This window comes from Ptychodera flava, chromosome 13 (genome assembly GCF_041260155.1).
Source record: "Ptychodera flava strain L36383 chromosome 13, AS_Pfla_20210202, whole genome shotgun sequence".
NCBI classification, from domain to species: Eukaryota; Metazoa; Hemichordata; class Enteropneusta; family Ptychoderidae; genus Ptychodera; species Ptychodera flava.
The window spans coordinates 9829213-9857176 of NC_091940.1; the positions used below are offsets into that span (position 1 = coordinate 9829213).

The 27964-nt window shown below is 40.1% G+C and overlaps 1 protein-coding gene across 3 annotated transcripts in view; it reads left to right on the plus strand.

Annotated features, from left to right (window-relative positions):
- Nucleotides 1-4228: 4228 nt before the first annotated feature.
- The window catches only part of LOC139147361 (interferon regulatory factor 8-like), a 35849-nt gene continuing 12113 nt past the window's right edge, over nucleotides 4229-27964 (plus strand). Inside the window, exons 1-2 of one of the 3 annotated variants that reach the window (XM_070718423.1) lie at nucleotides 4229-4370; nucleotides 25659-25847. In XM_070718423.1, coding sequence (XP_070574524.1) covers nucleotides 4356-4370; nucleotides 25659-25847 — 204 coding nt within the window. In that variant the 5' untranslated portion in view covers nucleotides 4229-4355. Of the gene's footprint in view, nucleotides 4371-20704; nucleotides 20925-24544; nucleotides 25115-25658; nucleotides 25848-27964 lie in introns of those variants that run through there. The other 2 variants (XM_070718422.1, XM_070718421.1) reach the window with 2 other exon arrangements.

The window sequence follows — 27964 nt, forward strand, 5'->3', positions numbered from 1 at the left end:
TGATAGATTTATATGCTTATGAGGTCATCAGCCAAATAGTTTATAGAACATGGTATCATCAGTCAGCTTACCTGAACAAGCAATGGGTCAGTGAAAAAAGAGACGACTTTTGCCAAATGCCAACATGGACAAACTTTAACAGGATGTTTATCCTACAACTTTGGGGGAAGGCATTTTCTAACAACTATAAATTCTATCATTGCCAATGATATAGTGTGGGTGTTACGGATTACAAGCCGATTCTTGGACAAAAGTATGCACAGTTTACACCTTAGGTCTCGCACTCACACCATCCAACACGTTATTGAGAAGAGCAAGGTTTTACCATCATCAACAAAGAATTCATTGCCAGTATGTTCATATTTTGTGAATTAATGGTGCTCATAACAAGAGAAAGGTATCTACCTCTGAGCTGGTTGTGATGTTACCGACTTCATTCCACACAGTCAAATAACTCACATAATTTTACATTGCAGTTCATGCTTTCAGCATTCAATTCGGTCCAACTGGAACTGACTGAAAACTCCACGGTGCAGCTTTCGAATGCGAGCTTTGTAAACATCTGACAACCGAACTGGCAGCAAAACCTATACAATGTACTTGTTGTCTTTGAAATGAAATTTCTGTTGGGGACGGATTGGGTTGTAAAAAGAACGGATCCTCGCACAAACAGGAAACTGCTGACAATGTTCTCATTCTCTAACATTTGCTATTTTCGCAATTTGTAAAATAAAATATTTGTGTATCTACAGAAAATCATACACTCATGTTGATCTATAAGACTAGTGTGGAATGTCAAACTCGGTAAATCATACGACGCCATTTATAACATATTAAATATTTATTTTCATTGACACTACATGCCGACAATATCATACGGGTTTTTTTCAGAGTCACTGATAATAAACGACACAAGATAGTTTATATTCACCCCAAAGGAGAAGCACGTAACATGTTACAACATACACACTTTTACATGAAAATCTTCACGTGCAAAACTCAAACACACCATTGTGGGTTGTGATGGTACACCATGATAATGATGAAAACGTGCTTGTGAACAATTAAAAGTTATCAAAGAATGGAGATCATAAACACTTGAGGGTTTATCAGTTGCTCACAAAGACGAAAATTTCAGGGACGCAATGACATGTCCTGGCTCCCCAATCAGTACTGATCGGGTACATCCTCACCCCCACCCCCACCCCACCCAGTAACCGTGTTATCTGGAGTCTGATGTTATGGATGATGCCTTTCTGTATATTCTTGAATTTTTCGAAAATAGAGGATGTCTCGCCATAGCTTTGTTGAACACCGGGGTTGAACAGCCTAATTTGTTATTTTCCAACTTGAGACAGCATCCTGCCGCAAAGAGCAGCACCTTTTATATATAAGTAAACTTGATTTCTGCTGATAGCTCCCAGTGTTGTTCGTAGCGTGGTTTGGTAATAGCAGATGAGTATATTTGCAAACGTCTACTGAAGTCCTACGTATCAACATTACAAACGCAATAAACAGAAAATATAACAACCAGTTTAGTAGCCGTGTGCAAATATATTCATAAGCTATATTATATATATATATATATATATATATATATATATATATATATATATATATATATATATATATATAATATATATGTGTGTGTGTGTGTGTGTGTGTGTGTGTGTGTGTCTTGGATATGTCTTGGTCATGCTGTTGTTGTCGTCATTATTGTTGTTGTTTTTGGTTAAGTGTGCAGCGTCTCTCAGGAATGACAGAAAATTAATTTGGCAGAGGAAATCCTGGAAGTTGCAATGATATTTCGGTGAAACGATCATTGTATGCTATCATTGTTAACATCTGTATTTCAGAAAGTTTATTCTCTGGCGTTGCATCCTGTAAAGTGACAGAAATACGCAAGACGAGATGAGCATCTGTGTTTGTCTGATCAGCCTCACATTAAATTGTCGTTCTTTCAATCATTGGCATTCCTGTGTTAAATATAAATATGTTCAATGGTTAAAAATACATTTATTTTCCGCAAAATTTTAATTACTTCGTACAGACACACCATCTCATAGAAACAAACCGTTATCAAAAGAATCCATCGAACGCATAAACGACTTTGTAGGTTAAATATTGTTATTTGGGGTAAATTTAGTCTGCTCTTTAGTAAATATATGAGTTTTGGCGTTGAGCAGTTCTCTTACGGTGATTGTTCAGATATAAATTCGAATTGTAATGCACTGTGGGCACTGTGATGCTTCATCTCACTCACAAACTTTTCAATCATTTTTTGTAAAATTTATCCGGTTTACACGTACTCTCCTTGTTCTTCTGCGGAAAACTCTCACTTATGATATCAATGTTTTGTTGTGCGATGGTATGCATTCTAACTAAACTACCTGAACAAAAACAATGCTACTAGGCTGTACCCTTAAATTTACAGTAACTAGGAAGAGCTGGTAATTCATTGGTAGACATATCCTGTCATTTCTATGTATGTGTCATGTCTGCCAGCGACATTAAAAGTACACGTGTTTCGTTCACCACTCCACCAGTAGCAAGATCACGCTATGAGGATTGAAAATTTGAAAGACAACTAAATGAAAAAGGATAAATTTGGCCGACAAACCTGAGGCTCTACGTCAACATCGACTGATTGACTTTTCCGATGATGGGATAGTAACCGACTTCTCCGATAAGACAATATTTACAAATATTGTACCCGGAGATAACAACGGTTTACTTTTAATGTGCAATGAAAGCAATTTTAAGTGTCATCCATATTTACGTTGCAAATGACCACAATGACACGACATACAAAGGAAGTGTGTGGCACACTTATAACTTTTTTACACGGAGATAATTATTTATCTCACTTTTCATTATCAGCATGACGACCTTTGCTTAATTCTGACAACACACATGTACGTAAAGTAAACAAAACAATGCTCTGCAGCCGAAATATATAATACTAAAAATAAAACAGTATCAAAACCACAAGTTTGCTGATCTAGAAAAAAGAGATAAAAGAGGATAAAACCAAAATGAATCTGACTATATAACACAGAGAGAATAAAAACCAATATAAGAATTTTCCGCGATAAATCTAAGGCTTCTGACTTGCCATCTCGTACGTAAGTTCATATTAAAAGTATAGACACTTGCTATTCTTGTAACTTTTTGAACTCTTTCCCCACACCTTGCACATGAACTGTGGCCTCTACGGAAGTGGTATGGACCAGACACCCCTTTGCTCCTGCTGTGGTAGCAAAGACGATACAGTAGACCATTTATTTTACACAGGTAAATTCTCTGGCGCCTTCTGGAACGAATTTATTATTTCTACAAAGAGTCTCTTTTTTTAATATTAATGCCATAATTACAGCAAAATGATTGATTTATGCGATGAAAACGAAACATTGAATTCATCGTTTATTCTGAATTTGCTCAGAGTACCACATTGATCGGGAAAAAAAGACAAGTTAGAGACACGTTGTTGTAAAATGGATTAAAATACTACCAACAAGAGCTGAGATCTTCACTGCCATACCTTCCTGACAAGCACTGCGACCCTTTATTATTGTTGCCAGTGAAACATATAAATACAAAAATTATACGTAAGTTTTCTGTGAATTTGTTTATTTAACGATGGACGAGGCAGCAAGTGAAATCTAAGAGAGTGGCATTTCCATGTCAGTTGCTATGTATTTGTATACGTTAGCATTTACTTTTCACGTAAATCATTAACAGATAAGCCATGTACCATTTTATTAACCCAGGTGTTGTACGAGTGATATTTTCTGTTTTCTGGGCATCTTGTAAAGCTGGAGAGAGTGGTTAGTCTCTTCGGTTCATATAGAGACATTCTTACACAGCTCTGTATAAAGGAGGATCATGGCACCATGCCAGCTGACAAGAAAAGTCAACTGACTCTCTGATCCATCGAATGCGAACGTTGCACCGGAAGGCAAATTTACATCTGAGTATCTCGAACGTGCAAAATTACGTCAAGTGATCCAAAAAAAAAGGGGGGGAGGAGGAATTCTACGATCATTGATAATTTAACAAAAGAGTGGTGCTTGTTTGAAAGGCTGCTAAATGTAGAGCACCAGGTAAGGTAAGCTAGTGGGTAGATTTGAATGCCACATTGTTCAAATAGCTTTAGCACCAGGTCGGAACAAATAATTCCAAGAAAAGGCTCATAACTTCAACTGGCTTTGTTATACAGACAGGGGGGCTTATCAATTGGCTGTGAAGTAGCCAAACAGAAACCAGAACTAAAGAACGACTACTGGTGTTTTCGCGACCACTCTTCAGCAGGACTCAGATTACCTGGTAGTCGTGGGGCTTCAACCAGATCCTTTATGTCGAAGCGACAGGTAAGCGCTAAAAACCATAATGGTATTTCCTGCCTACGATTTTGAAGTTCAGCCCATACAGTGTTCCCACAAACGATAGGAAATTGTAATACTGAAAATGAAACCGACATTTTTGACAGTTTCCTTCGACCAATTAATGTGTTGTAACCATGGTAGGCTGCACTACGTACGTTACAGACATCAGTCGGAGAGCGACCAAAGTGTCACACGGCATGTGCATTTGCCAAGGGTTCGTCGCTTTATGAAATGTAAGACAGTATAACGTATTCTGCACCTTGTCTGTTTTCAAATTTTATTAATTGGTGCATGGAAGACATAAAGTTAAGTAAATATCCTCACAGCTAAAAGCGTTAAATTCTGGACCTTCAAGAGTGAAATATGCGCATTTGACACCAATATGTCTTAAGTTTTGTCTTTTCACGCTTTCTTGTTGATTTTGGTGTTAGACTGGAACATATACCAATATAAAGTGAACACTAGCAGACAAGTAGACAAATATGATAAGCGAATATATCAGTGTATCTTGCGGTACAGTTTTGGTATCAGTCATGCGCGCAAGTCGGGTCAACGCGCTCAAACGCGGTTGACCCAGTTCACCATTTGTCCTACTGGTCAACTTCGTCGCAACCGTGAAAAACTTCTGAGAACTGTTGCCATGAATGGTATTGTTTTCTCGCCGTCTCCACAGTTCAGAGAAACCCCACTTTAGTGCGTATTTTGAGACTCTGTGATCTAGTTCTTGATGCGAATTACGTGACTTCTGCCTACCATGTCGAGATATCGCATAAGTAGGTAGAGAGGGGTGTTAGAATGGTAGGTATTATGTCCAGAAGAAAAAACCTGTACAATGCATTGAAAATGGTTATATGCATCAGGGTGAACATAAAACAGTATATATAGTACAACCAGAACGTGCATGTTGCATTTTAGAAACAACACAGCGCAGGGACGCTGTGAGTCATGATAGGACAGGTCATGTAGGTATGGCCTGGACACGGCTTAAGTCAGCAGCTAACCATTGCCCACCTTTATAATTATAGGCAGAGGTTGGCCCGTTGAAACCATGTTCATCATACTGACTGCGCAACCGCGAAGTCATAGCCGGAAACGGACTTGCGAAGACCATCGTGGATTCTTTGATTATCTAGCGACTTTCTCTATTCTTCGATAATCTCCCTCATTCTCCGATAATCTTAAACTCTCTCTATTCTTCTCTCACTTGAACGGACTTTCCCAGATTATCAGAGCACTTTAAGTCGTGTTAATTTTTAGATGTGTGCTTTACCTCGTCTTGCTACCTTCCCAATGCTTTAGTAATGTACGGGCATGGGGTACAATATTGACGAAAAGGAAACACTCAGTGAAACATGGAAGACTGGTGGTATTTTGATATAATTCGACGTTTATCACGATACATAGTCACTGCAAACTCTTGCTGAACCATTATAGTGGACCGTGCAGTACTCGTCCCTTCGTTGAACCACGGCCACTCAGCAAACACGATGCAAACAGAGCTATACGGAAAAGGGCCCGCCCGTCCTTGAAAGCGCTTTCGTCGAAATAAAGTTCGCAGAAAACCATTGCAAAGCTGAGACAAACAAATGTGGGGGTAGAAAAATGCATACACCGTGTAATGAATTGCTTTGTTCCGATGCACGTAGATACAGGGTCAGACTCCAAACCGTGGAGCTTTGGAGTGACCATGTGCAGACGTTAGACGGAGGTAGATATGTAGCTCTACCGACGTCACATGGATGTCTTGACTGATACTCAGCACGCAATATTTTGCAAGTCATCTTCAAAATCCTTACAAATGTTACAACCAACTAAAGTCTATTCATCAACCTAAGGTTGCCCAAGGTCCATCCAGCCATCTACCTGCCTATCTACATACAGCATGTCTGTCTGTCTGTCTGTCTGTCTGTCTGTCTGCCTGTCTGTCTGTCTGTCTGTCTGTCTGTCTGTCTGCCTGCCTGCCTGCCTGCCTGCCTGCCTGTCTGTCTGTCTGTCTGTCTGTCTGTCTGTCTGTATGTACCTGTCTGATTGCCCACCCACCAATCTATCTATCTATCTATCTATCTATCTATCTATCTATCTATCTATCTATCTATCTATCTATCTATCTATCTATCTATCTATCTATCTATCTATCTAGGCCGCTCGTTTAACTTGCTTGAAGAAAATACACCTAAATGTTACACCGTCTACTTCGATACATTACATATTGTGCATCGATGCATATTTGAAATTTGTTTAGGTTAGTCTGACTATGTCGTCTTAAAACCATTTTATGTGCATTTGACTGTGGTGGCTTTTTACTGCAAGAGACATCTGCTGGGAAACGGAGGAGAAAAAAACGAGAAAAAACGATGAGCTGGTAACAGAGCAATCCAAAACCAATGACGGAACATGTAGAGAGCACGAATGGATGGGTGTTATCAAGAATAAATCGCAGGCGGAAACGAAATGACATGCATCCAGGCAACCGTTTTTGTGCGTGTCACTAAGAGAGGTCACTAAAATAATCTTTCGACAGCATTTCACCTACAAATGTTTTACAGCTTTGGGAATCGACAAAAACCATACGGGGTCCACCGAAAAAATTAGGTGAAGATGTAGGTGCTACAATAAGAGCTACAAACTGCTAGGGTCCCATTGAATACTACCATAAAACATAAACGGGTGTAATCGCTATCATAAACTTGTAAGAGAGCCAGTGACCTACGTTCTATCACAGACAAGGAGTCTGTGGTTCTACTGATATTAATCTTGACGGGCGAAGACAGACATGTATGGGAATTTGTCACTCTATTTCTGGGCACGAAAAACACGACGAATCAAAATTCCCGAGCTTGTCGTGCCGCAAGTGCACGTGTAATCTCTTCAAACGTAAGGGTAAAGATGTTTCGCTCCCAAAAATTCGTCACGGAAAAGCAATTAAATCGCGCTGTCTATTTTCGTTCGTAGCAACATACCGACAGACCAAAATAAATTTGCAAGTTGACTATTATTAGGCCCAGTACCGATATCAATATGCACGTTTTTTAAATCAAAAGATTGCACACGAGCGCACTCAAGTCTCACGAAGTAATAGTTTCGTAGACTCAAATTATTGACATGTATTTCAACAGAAAATACGTTAACTAATGTGCATCGTGCTGCTGCACCGTTCACGTTTGGCCTCATCGATGACACTGGACGTCACAACAACCTGTTGCATGCAGAAAGATACCAAATAGTTAAATGAGACAGTTTGTTCGAAACTCGTAGTAAGTGTCATTTTTTTAGCTCTCCAGTATCTTCTCTCACGCTTGGAAATACTTGTCGGCAGAGAACCATTCTCTGTATAAAAACGGCATCAACTCAAGCTGGAGATTTATACACTTAGTGTTCATGTGTAGTTGACCGTGCAGTAGCACTGACATTTTATTCCACGACTGTTTCACGAGTATCATGTCATAGTCTATTTATCATTAGTTTCTGCGGACACCGTTATTTCAACAATCAGACAATTTGGAGATCAAGTATTAAAAAAATTAAAAATTTACCGAAGATGAAACATGGAGAGTTTGAATCCATTTTTTGATCGGGATGTTAACAATTTTAAGTTTATCTAACATCCACAAATTGCCAGATAGTTTCTAATGGCATGAAGTTGTCCTTAATAGCTTGGATGAATTGCTAGAATAGGATGGTCAAGCGTTTTAGAAAGTCAATATGTCTGATTTTGTGTATCCTGAACTTTTGTCGTTCCCACTTACATTCAAAAAAATAATGGGAGTAAACATAATCTCTCTTTTCTGCCCCTCCCCTCTCTCCTCCCCCCCCCTCTCTCTTTCTCTGATATTATATATATATATATATATATATATATATATATATATATATATATATATATATATATATATATATATATATATATATATATATATATATATATATATAATACACACACATGCGATCAATACCGACGATGTACTAGGAAGGATACCCCAGGCATAGTAGGCAGATACTAGTACGTGAATAGCTTTCGTATCTCGCACTTAATAGTCCCACCCCCTCAAATCTAGGCCAATACCAACCATCAGTAAGCTAACCGTATGTGCTTCCTACATACCCCTAAGTTATTATCAATTGTCTACGCGCAGCGCTCTCGAGTCCACGGTCACGGTCATTCCTTTTTTAGGGGCAATGCAATCTTGATTTACGACACAATATGTGACCCCTCCGCCGAGTCAACAGTGGGCCTTTATCCGCTCATGATAAATGAGCAACGCGTGGTGACGTCGGTCAGCAGTGTCGGGTAACACGCTACACATGCCAAGTAGATGGAGCTTAAAAGGCCATGTGGTCAGCAAATTGAATGTAAATATTGTGTTACCGGTTACCAGAGCAAGTTTGGAATTTCAAATGAAAATAATAACTTTTGATAATTTTTCATTATTATTTTCTGGGAAAGCAAGCACATTCCCGTCTTGCCGTGCGAGTGGCATATTGAACTACAAACCACTAGCCTGGCAAACACAATGCACTGCGTACTATCTGCAACGTCATCGTCGACAAATGAAATTCTTGTATGGAATAAAATTCACATCGGACACTAGGCTATATTTGCAAGTTTAACACTAGACGTTTCTACATGATTTTGGGAGCAGAACAATAAACAAATGAAAATGAAATAAAATACTAAATGTCACATACTCATGGCTAAAGGAGTTGTGCACTGTGATATACACTCTAAATAGACTATAAGTTAGATTTTAAAAAGTGATAGACAAGAACATTATTTGCTGCATATGTGTAACGCTTTCACTGTTTCTAGTTTGAAACCAAGCGGTGTGTCTTACTTAGTGGACGATAAAAGGATACAGAAGTTTCAAAATAATTCCATACCTCTTTAGTCTACCTTTTCGGCAGTGTGTGACAGTAATTTTATCTAGTATATCGCATTTCTTTTGGTTGAACACCATGACGGTGTCTTTGTTCACGTTACTTTTTCCGTTTTCAGAAGAACAATATGTTCACTGGGAATAATATTGCAGAGCATAGCATTCCTGAAAAGTTGCGTTACATATACTTGAGAACTAAACGTCCTATGTCATCAATATCCTCAAGCCCACCTTCCATCACAATGATAAGAGAGTTTTACTTTAAACGCCTACGTATTCAGGGCATGGGCTTGTCATTTCTCTCAAATGATGTATCTTTTCACGCAAAAGACGAACAGAGAAAGAAGTGGCGATCTTTTACACCGCTCCAAGCTAATCAAAGATATTTACGGTGATTGATAAACATTTATCGCATGATATGTCATTTCTATGATGTGCTTCAGATCTACAGAGGTGTATGGACAAGTACCTATGACCTTGCCAGGCTTTCAATCTCAGCCTTCATCTTACATGTCAATAATCCCACGCACAGCGCATTGTAGAAACGAAGTTGAACAGCCCTTTTACTAAACAACGGTGCAATGCGATGCAAAAGTGAACAAATACAAGGGAAAAAAGAAATTGTCTTAGTTGAGCTATAGTTGAGGAAAAGACGAAGAGCTTTGCCAAGGGAATTTTAGTGTAGTCATAGTAGCACCACAGGCACTGCGGTCAGGGATGAGTCACCGTAGAGTACGGTGCTGGGTCGGTTTCCTGGAAACGGGGTCATGAGACAAATGACTGAAGTAGGGCAATGTTTTATGCTGTCACTGCCCACAAGTATCCTTGGCTTGATCTGACGAAATGCTGGGGCTGAATGTGAGGATAAAAGATGGGGGTCATGCATATTGATAATAAATACGTATATAAGAGAATGGAGGTAGCTGCTACCTCCATGATAAGAGGGAATATTATTGTAAAGCAGAGTAGACAATAGAAATGCTTCAAGGATGTTAGAAAGAATCTTATCAGCGGCTGCTAAGTTTTTCACATGCTGAACAGTGTAAATCGTAGTTGAATATTGAACCATTCTAAAAGGGTTAATATTATATACGTATTGTTGTAGTACAATAATTAAGAATAAAATCGGTGCAATGAGAGTAGTGGAGTGTGGTAATAGGTAACTTACATGAAGGCGTGGGCGTTTCGCTGCAATCTGATTGGTCGACCGCATTTAGAAATTGACGGCTCGGAAAGTCCCCACTGCAATGCACTGCCAGTACGTCGGTATTAGCATAAACATCACATGCCCAGTTGCAATTTAAACTGAATTCGGGTATTTGTACCAATATGCAATAAGCATGACTGGCTTTAGGGGTCACGGACTTTGTCATTCCCTTCAAGTCAATGATGTCTATTCAATGTGACTTATCCAAAAGTTGCGGTCCTTATATGCGTTTCGCAAGTCTGTTACAAACTGAAAGTATATTTGATATTGACATGCAATGTACACATAATTGTGTCGCCTAGAATAAACTATTAACGACCCGATTTGGCTATTCAAACGATATTAGGTTTCTGTTTCAGTTTCCACCCTTTGACTTCTCGTACAATAGGACAGAATATTCTTAATAAGCAAATATAATAACTTTATCATTCATTTGTACGTTTCTAATGATGTCCTTAGGCACAAAGTAGGTTGATAACAAAGGTTATATTCGTTTAGATTTTTTGAACTTTCGAACCAAGGACGACAGGCATTGTATGTAAAACGATGTCGTTATGATGGGGACTCAAAAGATCCTGACTAATAAAATTTGACTTTCCAAAGAAACGAAAAGTTTCACTTTTTGAAGTACCTAAACAAATGCGTTCACTTTTTGAACATAAAAAGGAGCTTTCTGGGGCATGGAAATGATGCGAGAGTACTTTTTTCTATCGGAACTCGAGAAAGAAGGCGAATACTAGCAGATAGTTTCGATTTAAAGGTGGAAACCACTATTAGAAACTGTGTGACATACTGCAGACATATGTATGATAAATGCAGCAGTTACCAAAGCAGACAGCGTCTATACTTTAGCATTGTAGGTAAATGTATATTAAATGTATTTGATCCGTTATTCCTTAGCGGTGTACTCACCTGCGGGTCAAGTTAAACTTCCTTGGTGACAGTCGAGGAATATTTTCACACACTTTTTAAACTAATGAAGTCATCATCTTAGGTCTGACAAGACTAATGCACACCCTTCCCGTGTGTAGGATGCAGCGCGAAGAGGTGATAATATTTGAGATAGTTGTAAAAAGTTATAAATTACACTTCCCGTGCGGCGATATTTATCAGTGGCAGATTGGAATAAAATGAAAGGGGACCGGTAAATTCATCAAATCACGCTGGGCAGGACTAAATCATATCCCCAACGTAATAAGCAAAAATAAAAATGTCGACGCTAATAATGCACCATCGTTATCTTTTTGAAGTGTTTTCTGTTGTGATGCATAGCATGACTTGATGTCCAAGTATTCCACAATTTTATAGTGATCTTTCGACGAAATGCCGTCTTAATGAGATACCAAATTGTTAATGTCAGACGTTGTTGTCCGCAAGTCGTGGAAAATCAAATAAATCAATGCTATCAATTGAATCAAATCAGATTTTGCCTATTTGTAATCATTTCTTTGGCTAGGTCAATGACCGACGTAATGCCATGACAACGGTCTCACGTGATAACTTAACAATCCATTTACCCTGGGTTTTGCAATACCACTAAGTGCGATTGCAACTGTATAAGCTAATTTAAATGACAAATAACAATGCAGCTGACACCTAGCCCCTGAAAATGTCCACAGCAGAAATTATCCCGATCCCCCCCACGCGTAAATTCGAATATATCAAGTTTTTTACCCCTCCCTAACACCTGAAATAGTCTCCGCTGCACAGTCGTAGCCTACATCGTCATCTGATCTATTCAAATGTTGCGATAGCTCCAAACGTTTATCTAAATTGGCGACTTTTTTCTCCTATTAAAACCTCTTCTTTCTCAAACGCGAGCTGTCAGATCTGCGTCTAACATCTGTTGTCAGCTGCTAGACCGCTGTGTTTCTCATTTTCACCTTAGACATTACCGCTATGTGCGAACGCTTGTTTCGGTAGGAAGAGCACAACCTCTTCTTAGGAGACATGTGCCAGCCACGTTTTGCTCCGGTGTAAGTTATCGTTGTTACTTAAAGTAAGAGAGATCTCTTTCATCGCACACGCGTATTTAAATCAAGCTCTACACGCGTGTGACTATTCAGAGATTTATGGATAACGCTTCAAACCACTTGAAGCCAAATTAGTTTAACATATTTCTACATTTTTATTTTCGATGAATGTAAAACGTCAGTACATCGTTACACACTAGATAATTTCATTGCACAGTCGCCTTTTGAGTTTGAGAAGATAAATGCTCTGAGACTCATACTCATGTCATAATGAAATTAACAGAAGCGGATGATTCCTATCATGGCACTTTGATTGCCATTTTATCGCCAAATGTAGACCAGGACAGGTGGAAACTCTCTTGTCATCTGCATAGCAGTGGCATTTCGTGTATCTCAGCTAGTAAACTTCGTTTTGTCTAAGATTTGTCTTCATGGATCTAAGGTGTGCCAATTTAACGAGAGATTTGTTGGTCAGATATATCCACAAGTGAATACTTACCACTCGGAAAAAAACACCTTATACAACTGCTGGTTTTGAAACGATGCGTTCAATAGTCAAAATTGAACTATTGCAGTTTTACCATATCGACCGCGGAATTTCTTCGAAAGAACCGATTTTTCTTCATTGGAAAGAGTCCCATGTTTCCGCTTATTAGCGCTGTTTTTAACCTCACCATATGTCATGGGGAACGCCAAGCAGTGATTCGTAATAGGTACGCTCTCATTGTCTCAAAAGCTAGGCTTTGGTAATTCATTGGAATTGATACGCATAAAGTGTACATGCTACTCTGTCTATAACATACCAAAGTCTGTTGAATTTCTAATAAGTCGATGGTACTATGGGAACAAATGGGCATATTTACAATTGCATTGTAGTAGAGGTCGGCAAACTGCACATTTGTGAACATGTGGCGATGCTGCACACTATGTCATATATATGATTTCGATTTTGCGAATGAGGTCGTAAGTAATCGCTGAGAGCAAAAGGCATCTGCACTGTAGATTTAACTGAGCACAAACACTCAACTTACAGATTTGTCAGTTACTCGGAAAAGTTGTTGTGAAAGACAGTTCAGATACCAACCCATGGTTTATCTGTAGATGATGCATACATACGGAAGTATCGGTCGCTTAGTTGTTTTATTGAGATTGTCAATTTACAATGACGATATAAAATGATGCATGTATTTCCCGTCGGAATCATTTCATCATTTAGACCGTACTCTTTCATTTGAAGTGAAAACGCCGATGTCTAAGACGAAGGGCAAACATTTTTTTGGGAGAGGGTTGACAGATGATCCATCTGTACCAGTTGTTGAAGTCCTGTCCATTCTCGCATATGGTGCTCAATAGCCCCAATGATACTGGATTTGGCATTTTGTCAAAATGCGCTGGAAGCGGCATGAAGGTTTCCCGAGGCACACGTGGACTCTTGAAACAAAATACGGCCACTGGTCCAGTGTCAGAGTCAGGCTTCTGACGCTGATGCACGTGCCAGGCACATGTTGTGGCCGGATTTGATGGAGTACGATATATACGCCGCTTGTCTATGGCAGCGGGTGTTCAGGGACGTTGCTTCTCTCATACGAAAGTGCGAGCGAGCGAGCGAGCGAGAGAGAGAGAGAGAGAGAGAGAGAGAGAGAGAGAGAGAGAGAGAGAGAGAGAGAGAGAGAGAGAGAGAGAGAGAGAGAGAGAGAGAGAGAGAGAGAGAGAGATGTTGCTCAATTCAAGTTTGTATAGAGTGCATCTATCTCATCCCAGGCGTGTCAGTGTTTGACATACTTACTTTTAGGTCTTACAGGTTTGGTTGACATTCCAGAAAACCGTATAAAGCACAGAGAACAAACTTATCGCTCATGGAACAACATGTCTAAATCGGAAGAAAATTAACAGCAAAAACGGGAACCGAGAAGTCAAGTGAAACCTGAAACAGAAACTTTAACTTCAACAAACTGTATGCACTTCCCATCTTAGGCCTATACATCTTTTCCCATATCTTTTATTGTGATCATTTTGTTCTTTTCCCAAGAGTTACAGTTTGTGAAGCTCTGGGAATCTGTTATTAACATTTGTTTAGCGTGTTACAACGCAGTTATGCCTCATTGTTCGTGCGGAGTAGCCAAATTTTGACGACTTAACTCCGTGTCCGTAAAGCAGCCTCGAATGACAGTTTAGATGCAGGAGTAAGTCATGACCAAAGAGCTGTTTTACTGTAAAGTAAATTGTACCGTAAATGTATTAGCTCCGAGAACTGTCTCCAGCCTCGCACTCACGCGCCTTCCAAAATGAACAGTTTGGGGCAATAAATTATTAACGTTTTTACCAGATTATACTTAAACACAGAATCTTGCGAATATTTATAGGGTGTAGTATTACAACATTTTCAAGTTTATGTTACATAGTAAACTACGCTAACGGCTGTTCTAAAATGGCTTGTAACTGAATGATATGAACATTTTCAACCAACACTGAGCCAGATTTGTCTCCCATTTACCAGAGAGTTCATATCTCTAACCCCATTGATGAACATTATATCGTCAGAAGCGGCGGCCGAACAACAGCTTCCCGACACTTACAACTCCCCTATACAGTTTTGTAATTAGAAAACCGGAGTGTTGGCAAAACTTGAAATCGAGTATTTTGGTCAAATCCATCATTTCCACACTTCACAAACGGAATCATTCTTCAGCGGGCAACATGGTGGCAAATATATCGCTCTGCCAAAACTCCAGTAGCCGTATCTTTGATGTATTTTGCTGTAGTTTTTGTTCTGTTTCTAAAATACAGTTTCTTTATCTACTTTAAAAAATCACATTGATACACAGCCCTATGTGTGGAGTATCCAGCGTTATCATTATTGAGAACCGAATTTTAGTGAGGATTAGCATCATTTGTATGTCCAAAGCAATGTTGCATATTGTAAATTGGTTCCCAGTACTGATACTCAGTATTTCAACACTCTATAGGATGGAGAACAACTTATGAACACTTTATCACAAGGTACATATCGTCCCTACGGAAATCAAACCACCTACGGAAATCGAACGGTTATGCAGACAGCAACATCCGATAAACCACTGATTTATATTCTAATAATCTTGTTTGTTTCTCTCGGATATGCTAACCCTATTATAGCCTATCTAAATAAAACTTTTGTACGACCTCTGCAGAAATATAAAAAGTCCTTAGTCAATTTCATATAGTCCGGATGTTGGTAGATTAGGGCAATTCTAAAAAATGGTGTGATCTCATTCGATGTTATTGTGACAAGCGCTCAAATGTTAGAGATACAGGGGTTTGCGTCAAACTTCCGTATAGTTTAGTCGAAACTATGACAATACAATAACTGTGTATCCATTCGTCTTCAAGCATAGACAGTAGAGGGGGACCCCCTCTACTGTATATGCTTCAAGTTGGCAAATTCTACTACGCTAGAGTGGACTTTACAGCTTTTGGCTTTTGTTGTATATTCGAATCCGACGGGAACTAGACTGAGCTTTTTTTGCTTACAATTGGCACTAGCATTTAAACAATGAAGTGACCAGCATCGGATTTGAGAAAGTTTTAGATGAACGACAAAGAGCTTGTCGTAACGGAGACGGGACCTGTATTCATCATTATGCACTGAACTGAAGTCCGCTATCGCTAAAACAAATAGAACTCCGACAATATATCTGGGAAAATACAGTACTGTACGTTACATGGCTTCGTCCGTGTTACCTGAACACTGTCAAGGTCACTCCACAAATATGTAGATTGGCCGTGTCTTAGAACTCTTTTCACTCGTGTCCATCATATTGTCAAGTGCCAGGGGGGTTAGGGAGAAAGGGTGTTTCGTTGGATCCCCATGGTAGCGTCCTTAACATTATATATGGCCGAGCAACCTGTTCATTGGAGTTCGCCTCATTCTTGACCCCACGACTGCGTTAACCAAAGCCAGAATTGTTTACGGCACAAAGCGTAAGGATCTCGACAGGGGAGATACACCGCCGAGTAATGGGCTGCGGCGTTCATCCTCACCGTACTTAATGAAACGCGTGTGTCTGCACCAAATGTTATGGTGTATAGAATTACAGACTGTCACCCTCACCCCACCAGGGAATCGCTGGTGGAAAACATCAAAGTATTGAATAAAGTGAATGGTCAAAACGGTCAGGAGTCGACCGCGTCCAGGGTTAATTCACGGTAGAAAGATTTAGGAAGTTTTGAGACGCTTTCATATAATAGGTGCCAAGCGCGTTCTTTCAATGACACCGGTGCAGTGGGAGGAACATTAGTGTTTCTAACAGTAGGGCGGCAGTAGTAGTGTACCGAGACACTGGTTGTATATTGTAGCTAAGGCATGATATTGAGGGATGATATGTTCACGTCACATACAGTTATTATGTTAATACATCCTTGTATTTGGGATGATATGCTTCTACATTGAAAGGGACTGAAATTACAAATTTGATGATGTTTTGTTATTAATCTCCTGACACACATAGAGATTTTATGCTTCTGCCCCCTCGAGGATGTTGGGATACAGGTATTAACCATGCAAACACAATGCATTGTCTACAGTATCCAACGTTATTGATGACGAATGAATTGCGGCTCGGACCAGAATTCAGCTGTCAGCAATCACGCTGGGCATTACATACATGTATACATACATATGTTATGATATCAATCTGACGTTGGATAAGGGCTGTGGGTATTTCAAAATTCAAGTCAAATTGACCAAGTTAGTTTGTCCTCTGTTGAGTCTTGGTCTCTTCACAGAGGAGTGACCGACAGATTCAACTGGAGTTAGGATCAGAACTTGGACCACGGTCACTCCTCTTGAGTGACAAGACTCAACAGAGGACAAACTAACTTGGTCTTCCTGGTTAGTCCTCTGTTGAGTCTTGGTCACTCCACAGAGGACTAACCAGGAAAATTTGACTTGAATTTTGAAACACCTACAGCCCTTATCAAACGTCAGATTGATATCATAACACATACATACATACATACATACATACATACATACATACATACATACATACATACATATCGGCAGAAAAAATTGAAAATACATCAAAGGTTACGGCTATTGTTGCTTGTACTGAAGATCATGGTCATGAACACGGTACAGACGCTAAATGTAGGCGTCATTCCTCTAAGCTATACGGTAGTTATGTTGCAATACCTCGGGTTCGGCTTCTTCATGTTCAGGCCAAAAGCAAGCGTCCTCTCCTAAAAATGTTTGGTAAATCACTTACTTGTATGTTGTGCTCAAGTAATAGTCCTGCCACAATAATCGGAATATCTAACCTTTTTTCAAACTTTTTTCCGCGTAAACTTCTTGTTTTGAAAAGCACTAATCGGTTTTAAAATGACTCTAAGCAACTTTGTTCCGTTGAGTAAACATTCTAATTTATCCAGGAGTTACGCAGCATATAGAATACCATATCTCTGGAAGAGAGGGGTAACCCTCTCAAATTGTAATATTCACGGGTTTTTTTCCAGAACTTCTGACTTATGACTAAAAGTTGAGAAGGCCAGAAAACAATAGGGCCATGTGACCCAGCGAAGGCTAGAGCGTATATGGAAATTCACTTTCTGGGTAGTTTGGTTCGCCGATCCTGACTGTCATCATTGAATCGTTTTGTTTATGTCATGGAGGGTTTCATCAAGAAAATATATTAAACCCCCATTATTCCTATCATGGGAAAAGCTGGCGCTCTAAAGAGGCACATAAAGCCGGATGAAAGGGTCAAGCAACATTTGGTCAGCACTTTGAGATTTCAATTGTCAATTTGTTTACCTAAGCAGGGCAAATATTCCCCTCCCCCATTTATAGATACAGACGGTATACAATATTTCCCATCGTGCAACACATATCCGGCGTATTAGTAATGGAGTCAAACGGTCCATTTATTGTACACGCATAATGTAGCCAGTGTATCCAATCAAATAGCTGCTCATTATGTAGCAATGCCTTACAAGGCAATACAATATTCCAAGATGTTTGGACAATTGGCTTAGTAAAGTCAAGTGTGAGTAGTCGTTGCCAGACAAATAATCGAGTCACCTGTTGCTTCTTATGATAACCGAGTAAGAAGACCAAGACGATAAAATGACATCGATGATGACATTATATTCGGTGGTAAGTTCTTCTAAACCCCTGTAGCATGTATCTGATGCACAGGCATACATGCATACATACATACATACATGCACGCATGCATACGTACGTACGTACGTACGTACGTACGTACGTACGTACGTACGTACATACATACATACATACATACATACATACATACATACATACATACATACATACATACATACATACATACATACATGTAGGCATTGATAGGTATATATAGACGGCAGATAGATAGATAGATAGATAGATAGATAGATAGATAGATAGATAGATAGATAGATAGATAGATAGATAGATAGATAGATAGATAGATAGATAGATGGATGGATTGATTGATTGATTGATTCTGCTACAGAGATTTCAACAGGAAAGAAGGGTCCTAGACAAGTCAGCCTTTATACCTTCAATTTAGAGGGGAAATATAGACTGCTTTATTCCAGTGTACCATTTAATTACCATGGTGATTATTTAAAGAGAATACTTAGGATATTCTTCTGCCATCAGATCACTGAACAGTTGGAGCACCGGTGACGTCAACTATACGCTCTAGATTTGCATACTATTTTTATAATTTTATTACTCCGTACCGTGTTTCATGAATTGTAATTAAAACATCAGTGATTGCTGTGTTATTTTCAACATGTTGTAATTTCTGTGATGTATATTCGTCTCGGTTTGACTGACAAGCCATTGTTGAACCATCTTTTGAACATATGACGTAGACTGTTACTTCTCCTTTTATGGCAAGTCACGGGAGTAGATATAAAGAAGAATCCTCCTCATGACGTAATGCTACTGAATCAACTTTGACAAGACAATGTTCAAACCTAACTACAGTTGCTATATACTAAGCTTACGGCTAAACACAATGAATGCTGTAAAAACCCCATTAGTCCAACATAAAATATTGAATGGTTCCAGAAAAATTATGTAATGTAATAATGATTATACTCCTTGGTCTGTGCCGCGATTGGTACGTAGGTAAAAATATAAGCCTTGCCTAGTATACAAGTAGTAAATGTAATCAATGTTTGGAGAGTTTTATTGTCTTTTCTTTCATCGTTTGTTGTGAAGTCAACAGTAACTGCTGCTATCCTGAAGTGTCTCAGAGTTTCACCTTTAAGACAAAAAAATATTCCAAGCAAACGAAGTGGGAAGAGAAATCCGACGGTCATAAACTTATCGACTCCTGCATAATTCCTTGTACCCTGTAGCCTTTCCGATAAACAACCTCACCTGTGAAAAGTCGCCTTAGCCTGAAACGCCTCTGCTCTGCCGTGACCTGCCATGCCCGTGGGAAGACAGACCGATATCAATGATTTTCTCACGATATAAGCTACTTCAACCCACTCAAAGATCTTACTAGTTTCTAAGAAAACATATCGTGACATAGTTTTTGCTTGGTTTACATTGCTATAATGTTATAGCTCACGAGTTGTCCTGTTCTAGTCACGTGATGAGCAAGAAAACGCTAAGTGATTACGTCATCGTATATCCCAGACCAATGAGACACTACCGAGAGGAGAAATGGAAGCTGTGGATGTACCGATGTACCAATGTATTCTTTAAGATAAGAAATTTGTGCATGAGCACTGAAAAATGCCAAGTTTATGTCACCAGTCGCGCCCACTTCAATTACATGGATGTGTCACTTGGTATTGTCAAGCGATGTACATACAAGCAATGTGTTCCAATTTAATGAAATTATGCCATACAGTGTTGTTGAAATGTACGCATGGTCACAGGAAGTGCTAGGTGGATAAGGCTTCGTCGGTTGAGAAGCATTGGTGCTGTGGTTGATAATATTTAAGAAGAATACAAACTGGTAAAGAAATGATTACATCTTCTCAAAGACCCTTGAGGAAAGAGGTCTTCGTGCATGCTTGTTCATTGACTTTTCGGTCTCACTAACTTATTTGTATACCAGGCTATGGCAATAAGCGCAACAGACAAACATCGTTTACGCATAAGGCAAGTCTGGTGCTGTGCAGCCCAGCTAATCAGAAAAAGGGGGATTTCCCTCTCATTGGCCAATGGAGAACAAGGCGGGTCAAAGGTTATCCATACTTGGAAAACCCCTCTGTTCCATGAATAGACTAGACATGGCAATTCCCTGACTCTATTTTAGTAACACTAGTAAACGCCAACAAGCGTGGTTCAAAACAATATACTTAGGCAGATAAAGGTATTTTTTCTCAGGCTTGGGCCAATAGCCTGCTGGTTCATCCCAAGCACGCTTGGTTGTTCGCAAAGACTCACATCTCGATCCTTTCTGGATCCTCGAGCTTGGAGTAGATTGCTGCTAGCTGCTACTAGGCCCGTTGGACCCCTCTGTTATTGCAAAAGGTATGGGACTCGCAATTAATCGTGGGATCTTGACGTACTGTTTTTTTCGCGGGGCAACTTATCGTCAAATTCTTCGTACTAGAACTATAGTAACAAGGTATTGAAAAGGCCGCATGCCTCTTTCTGTGTGTGTCTCCCTTGCTTAGAGATAGCCATTTTACGATTAACTAGAGATCGAACTTTTAATGTATTAGCTATTGTTTTCGCTTCTGTAAACGTTAAAAAGAGAGAATTACTAATTACTGAGAGATTGAAATATTTATGCTATTAACAAGTTATAATCACAAATGTTGATCAGTTGAGTTATTTTGGCGCGATGAATTCATGGTTCCTGCACGTCACAGGAAGGTATACAGCTGCTCGTGTTCTGGTATTAATAGCATTCCTACGTTTCTGTGAGTAGTTTTACACTGACGCTGTTGCTTATTGGGACATGTATATGTAAGTGTGTTGTGTGGCTTTGTGTATTTGAGTGCGCGCCATACATTGAGGGCGCGTTCGAAGCTATCTGAAAAGGGTTTGCGGTTGTCAACTCGCTAACCGCAAAATGCTGACAACCTGATATATACGCGCGCAGGGAAGCGCTTTTCTCGACATACACATTTTGAAATGCTCACCTCTAAATTTCTGGTGAAATGATGGATCCAGCATGCCGCAGAAAGACAAAAATTTCTGTAGGGTTACACCACGGAGATAAAAAACCCCAAAAGGCAGAAAAATATGGTTCGGAAGGTTTTACTTTTGGTTCAGCTGCAAGTTGTCAGTCAGACTCCACTGATTTGGACACCGACGGGTATCACTGGGTTATGCGGGCATAAATATTTCAAATCAGAAAAGTTGAACTCCAAACAATGACTAACGTATTGATGAGAAGTGGTATTATTCTTGAAGCTCCAAAGCTAGAATGACAGTGTTGAGAATACGTTTGGTATCTCATAATTCGCACATTTATCAACTAGAATCATGATTTTATTTCTCTTGTCAACTAAGTTTTAAATGTCATCATCATTGATGCAGGCCTTAAGTTCTGATATTCTGTTTTGAGTTCTGTTTTAAGTGACACAACTTTATTTACATTCATATTGTAATAATAACTTAATTGGCTCTTATCAGTATCACGGTTAGCAAGTCCGCTGTTGGCGATAAGGTAAATAACGTTTATATGGTTCATTGGCATTAAAAACGGTGCAATTTTTTAATGAGGAATAACGGCGTACTTAACCACTATCAGACCACAGCAATCTTTACAACCCTCGTAATGTCACTACACTGCCAACTATTGTAGCCGACTCGGGCCTGGACTTTTTAAAGTCAAATCTGGGTCACTTGTGATATCGTGGAGTACAGGGGGTGTGTATTGACATATTTTTGGCAGATTGAAGTGGTGATTGAAGCCTTGAAATTACATGTCGTCACCCGTCAGACGTCACCCACGCAAGTGCGAGTAAAATTCCCCGCGTCCGTCACGAGATCATATCCAGCCTCGATCTCGTTCACACTGTTGAGAAGTTGGAACTTTGCCAAAGTACGTGCAAGCATATTGAGGCACCAGACGAGTATTTGTGGCAGAAAAAGAATATGCAAAAGCAAGAAAACTGATGCCACGCCTCGATGAAGAAATGCAGTTCCCCCAAATGACTACACTTCATGCACACTTCCTGATCATCCATTGACTGTTGGCAATCTGAAAGACTCAATCCAGCCATCATACAATAAGACCCAGTCCGTCGTACCCCAGACTTATCCTGCCTGGTTTCCGTAGATAACCGCTTTTATGTTTTTTTGTTCATTTTTCCTGGTTGACAATAAAGAAGTTATCTTGAACGCTTACGGCTGCAAGTTGAGCGTTGTAACGATCGTATGGCCCACTTTAGAGCTAGACCACTAAAATTATATTCGTTTATATATTTGCGTGTGTGTGTTGGGGGGGGGGGAGTTTCTGCCTTGCACTACATGATGTATATTCGATTTTCTTGCTTCTTGATCAGGACGGAAATTATATATTGGCAAGTCAATCGTTTTCCCTATATCTAACCACAAAAATCCAAAGAACCATACACCTCGTTCTTTTAGCCCTTTGGTTGTGGTCGGTACATTCGTGGCAATAGCTCATTAAAATTGATGGTTACACTGTTCTTACGGCTTTTTATTGTTACAGCGCTCACAGTTTACCCACTTTTATAAATCTTACTTCTACTTTAACCTGTAGACTTCATAGAGTCGCTATCATGTCTGGCGTAATGTTCTCCGTTTTATTCCACTTTCTCTCCTTCACCCCAAATACAAAAATTGTGGAGGCGTAACCTTGATAATGCTCTCCTGTGTCACGTTTATCGTTTTTGGCTAAATGGTTGGACCATTGCTACGATGCATCACCGATTAATTAAACCGTAATATAAGGAATGAGAACTGCATGATGTGATCTTTATGAAGGCATTTTACTTTTCCTTAGTGTAAGCCCACCCTACAGAGGACCATGATTCTTTGAGAGAGGGGTTCTCAGTGTTGTGTCGTGTAACTCTGCCAGTGATAGATTGCATCGATAGTGAAGCAGTATATTTAGAAGAGAACATTAAATTAAACACATATGCTACGAATAAACGCTTAGCTCGAGAGCAGTGCCATAATGATATACCTGTTGCATCTACTTCTTGAAGATGTCAAAGTATCGTTTATGGTGATTTTGAGAGAACACTGGCCTTTTTTATGTGAAGTAATTGTATGCGGAAAGGACTTTGACTCAGAAAATCACGATGTCTGTGTCTGCAGTGTGTTCGCGTGTTTGACTCGGGGAACCATGCAGCGCCTTCTGTGTTCTCAGACACAGGATGACCTGACCTCAAAAAGGGAGTCAGACAGAGGTCTCAAAATTACAGCAGTTTGGTAGTAATATCACCATGGTTTGCGTCGTAAGCTATATGGACAGCTCACTTCCGCTATGCCTGTACCGATGATCTCAAGCGCGACTGTGTGAACTGTTCTAATTGTCTATTTTTTTCAGTGGCTAATACCGGACCAGGCATTCGGTAATTCATTCAGCTGGCGATAGAGTTATCTGAGTGATGCATTACCGATTGAGTTAAATAACAGATCGCATTATGAAGTTTTGATGTGATTACAAACGTAGATCAGTGCTCTCAACTTAAGAGATGCTCCCTGAGTCGTTACCCGGAGTATAAGTACAACTTGATTGTCGTACTGAACAACACGCCCAACTCTCATTATTTCGCCTTGATCACGTGTCATAAGGTCACCGTGGTCTTACGAGCGTCTACTGTAACTTCTCAGTTCACCCTCTCCACTAACAGTCTGACAGATTTCATTTATGTTATGAATCTGCAACGTCCCAAGACTTCGCGCTTGCGTAAAATTTCGAGCGCTGAGCGCAACGTCGGTAAAAAAAAAACGACTACTGGCGATGCGAAAACAGAATCCTCTAACTTTCCGAGCAACTATTGTAAAAGTAAACAAGAACCTGTGCACATTCGCCAAAATCGTTGGTACACTTATGGTATGAGACCGCACCCGTGTCTTTCTTTAACATCTTGTGCGCCTCAGGTCGCTGTTTTATCCATTATGTCATAGTTTATTTGATGACATCATGATGACGTCATGCGCTCATACAAACCATCATGGTGCTTGGTGTGATAATGTCGCCACCAATCGGGCTTTCTTTCGCGGGGAAAAATGGTACGATAGACTTAAACCACCATCTCGATGTAGAAGTACATTATTTTATTTGAAGTAGAAATGATATGGTAACAAATTTTCCAGCGAGGGTCATGTAATACTATACAAGGTCAGAAAGCGTTAGCTCGGAGAAGGCGTTAAAATAACGCGTGGTCTCGCAAACTTCCGAGCGTTTCATGAACGGCCCGCAGTCACGACACCTTATTGGGCATGCGCAGTGAGATCCAGTCCTCTCCAAGTTTAGACAATCAACTTGTTTGCTCCTAATACATATGCAAATTATTTACCCTGGTTGCTGTCACTCGAGTTGGCATCTCCAGGAAAGGGATACTGTATTTGGGGAGATATCCTGACACTTTGGAACTGGCAGGCAACTGGTGTGCACCCATTCTCTGGACTTCTCTTCCAACATGTATCCTCAATACGGCAACGCAATTGGACCGTATTATCCCTGTCTGCAGCAACGATGCATGCCCGTCGACACACATTTCTATAAAATGGTTTGTGTCTTTTTACTTCCTTTTTTCTGATTTTTTTACTCAACGCTTGAAATTTACGGTGTGAAATACTGGCAGTCGGAAAAAGAAGAACTGTTTTCCCACATTTACGCGTTGACGAGTGTTTGCGCTTTGTGGACGAAAAGAAATCGATCTCCCGACGTCTTTTTAGACTTCCAAATAAGTTTTCACCTGGGAACTACGAATTAGTGGCTAACTTACAACAGATTGCGCGAGAAACTTTCGCTTTGTGGCTGTTCTGTGCGTCACACATGTGCAGTACTCTCCAAAGCGACACTGCTGCACAGCCGAGGTTAGTTTCTGTCCCCGATGCAGAGATTGAAGCGGATCAGAGCGCCTGGGTTTACAACAGTCCCTCAGGCTGTCCCTCAATGCAAACATATTCTCGTCTACTTTCTCCCTAAAAGTCTCATTCGCTATGCGAAATTGCCCTGAATTGGGTAGAAATTCAACAAAGTGTCATTTACAGGGTTGTAACATTTCATTCTCCTAAGTTTTACGTGTTTTTCTTACTTTTTTGTTTCAGAATCGATACAGGATGCCACCAGAGATGAACACACGGCAAAGACTGCGGCCCTGGCTCATAAACCAGATAGACAGTGGAGCTTATCGCGGTTTAACTTGGTTGAACGCTGACAAAACAGAGTTTAAAATACCATGGAAACACGCTGGTAAGCAAGACTATGACAAAGAAGAAGACTCTAAGATTTTCAAGGTAAGAGTAGCGGACACGAAAGTGGCATGTCATGCCAAGTTTTTTGCACAAGCATGCGTTTATTTCGAATTCCGAGTTTCACGTTAAGCACCCTAACAAGAAAAAAACAAATACAAAAACGGAATTTCAGTCAATTATTACGACAAAAGTGCGCAATATTTATCGGGGTCAGAATTCATACTGTACACGTTCGAAGGAAACCGCATACCCGACAGCGATAGCACGATTCATCAAAAATGACACTTGCATTGTAAAACAATGCTTCAGTGAAATAGGAACCACCCCGCGAAAAAAGGCAGACTCGTTTGCATTTTGCAAAGGGAAAGTTACATAAATCAATTTGTCCCTACATCTGCAACGATGCTTTCAACCCCAACTGCGTGCAAGAAATGATCGGTAAAAAAACATCGGGAATATCTTGGCGTTGTCCAGGGGCTTCGTTTGTCGAGAAACAAGGAAACTGCGAAATAATATCGCACTATGCTGACGCGGAGATGATCGAATTCATATCGTAACCTGATACTTTCTCCCAGTCGAAAACGATGAGTCCTGTCACTTGCTACAACAGCCATCGCAATTACAAACTTTTGAGGGGAGTAGCGATGCAAGCAAAAACAGCTTGTCCACATTTATCCAGAGCCAACTTGATTCACAGTAACACATTCTGGTACTCGTCGTCAAGTATGTACAGCGCCTTTTGCAGACAGTAAATCCTCTTTGAGATCGCCACTAAATGAATATGTGACCAAATTTCACACCTTCCAAATCACAACTTTCTGTCATGCGCAGTATTTGAAATGCCACAAAACCATAACGTATTGGCACGAAAGGCTTGGAATATCATCAAACAACGTTAATTCTCTCTCAGGCACTAGGGACGTGACAGGCACCTCGAAACAGTGCCCACGCAACGTCGAATCGTGCGCGTTGCCTTACCTTATAATATTGGCTTCCTGTGGATTAAGTCACGAATTCTAAAGATATCTTTCGTCCGGTGTATTGTCCAAACAGGACCATTACGGCCACTAGGGCCTGTCATCTCAAAATTAAAACCAAATTAGACCAAATAACACGTCATGAAGGGAATTTTTTCTCTTACCAAAGAAGGAGTTACCTGATTTTGATAGACTAGTAATACTTACATCGCACAAAGCGCATTGTTTGTGACTGACTGAAGTAAGCATACTTCAACATCGTCTCGATGTATATAGCCAAACATGCTTGTAGTAAAACATAGCAAATACTACATCTCTTACAAATATTTTATAATGCTTGTAAAGCCCAACAATTTACGGCAAATTTTCACTGAAGCTGCTACGGCCAAAAGTCGAGCGTTGTGATCGGAGCAAATATCGTGTTTTACAAATAAAAGATATATATTTAAGCACTAGAAGTTGCAGTAGATCAACTTTGACAAAATATTTGTGTTTTAAATGTGCACTTCCCCCAACCCGCTTTGCTGTTTTACCAATGTTGCTGCCACAATAACACTGGATCCAAACAAACCATCCAACTTCCTCGGTTACGCAAATACAATTAACTCTTTTACAGCGACGCGATTAGTTGAATGTTGTCGCGCACATAGTCATGATAGTGGGCGTTTGTGTTGACTCATTAGACTTCGTACTCGTCTTTCGTTGTTGTCCGGAATTTTGTTCGCACGTGGTTCATCACTTCTCACTGGTGGAATGCTATCGATATCGCTAAGCCTAAAACTTTCCTGGAGCACAAAATTCCGGAAAAAAACAAACAAACACAAATTAGAAGCGCGTCCGCAGAAAAGGAGAAGAGGTCCGTACGTTGTTACTCAAATTACCTATTGTAGCCACGCGAGCCCATTGACCGCACTTCTTGCACGGTTCAAAGGCCAAATAACTAGAGTGACGCCGACACTAATACGCAGGGTCTGTTTGGTGACCTTAAGTAGAGCCAATGTCCTCGCACGTACTGGCCGCTGAAAGGAAGACGTGACAAAAATACAACTGAGCCTTCCGTCATCTCTATGCAATCAGCGCTGTCGGGTCCGCGACTGGACGGGTTTGTAGCAAGGGCGCCCCCACAGGCAGGGTTAGTGAACAGATGAGGAATGTTCCTACTTACTGTCCATGGTTACATGA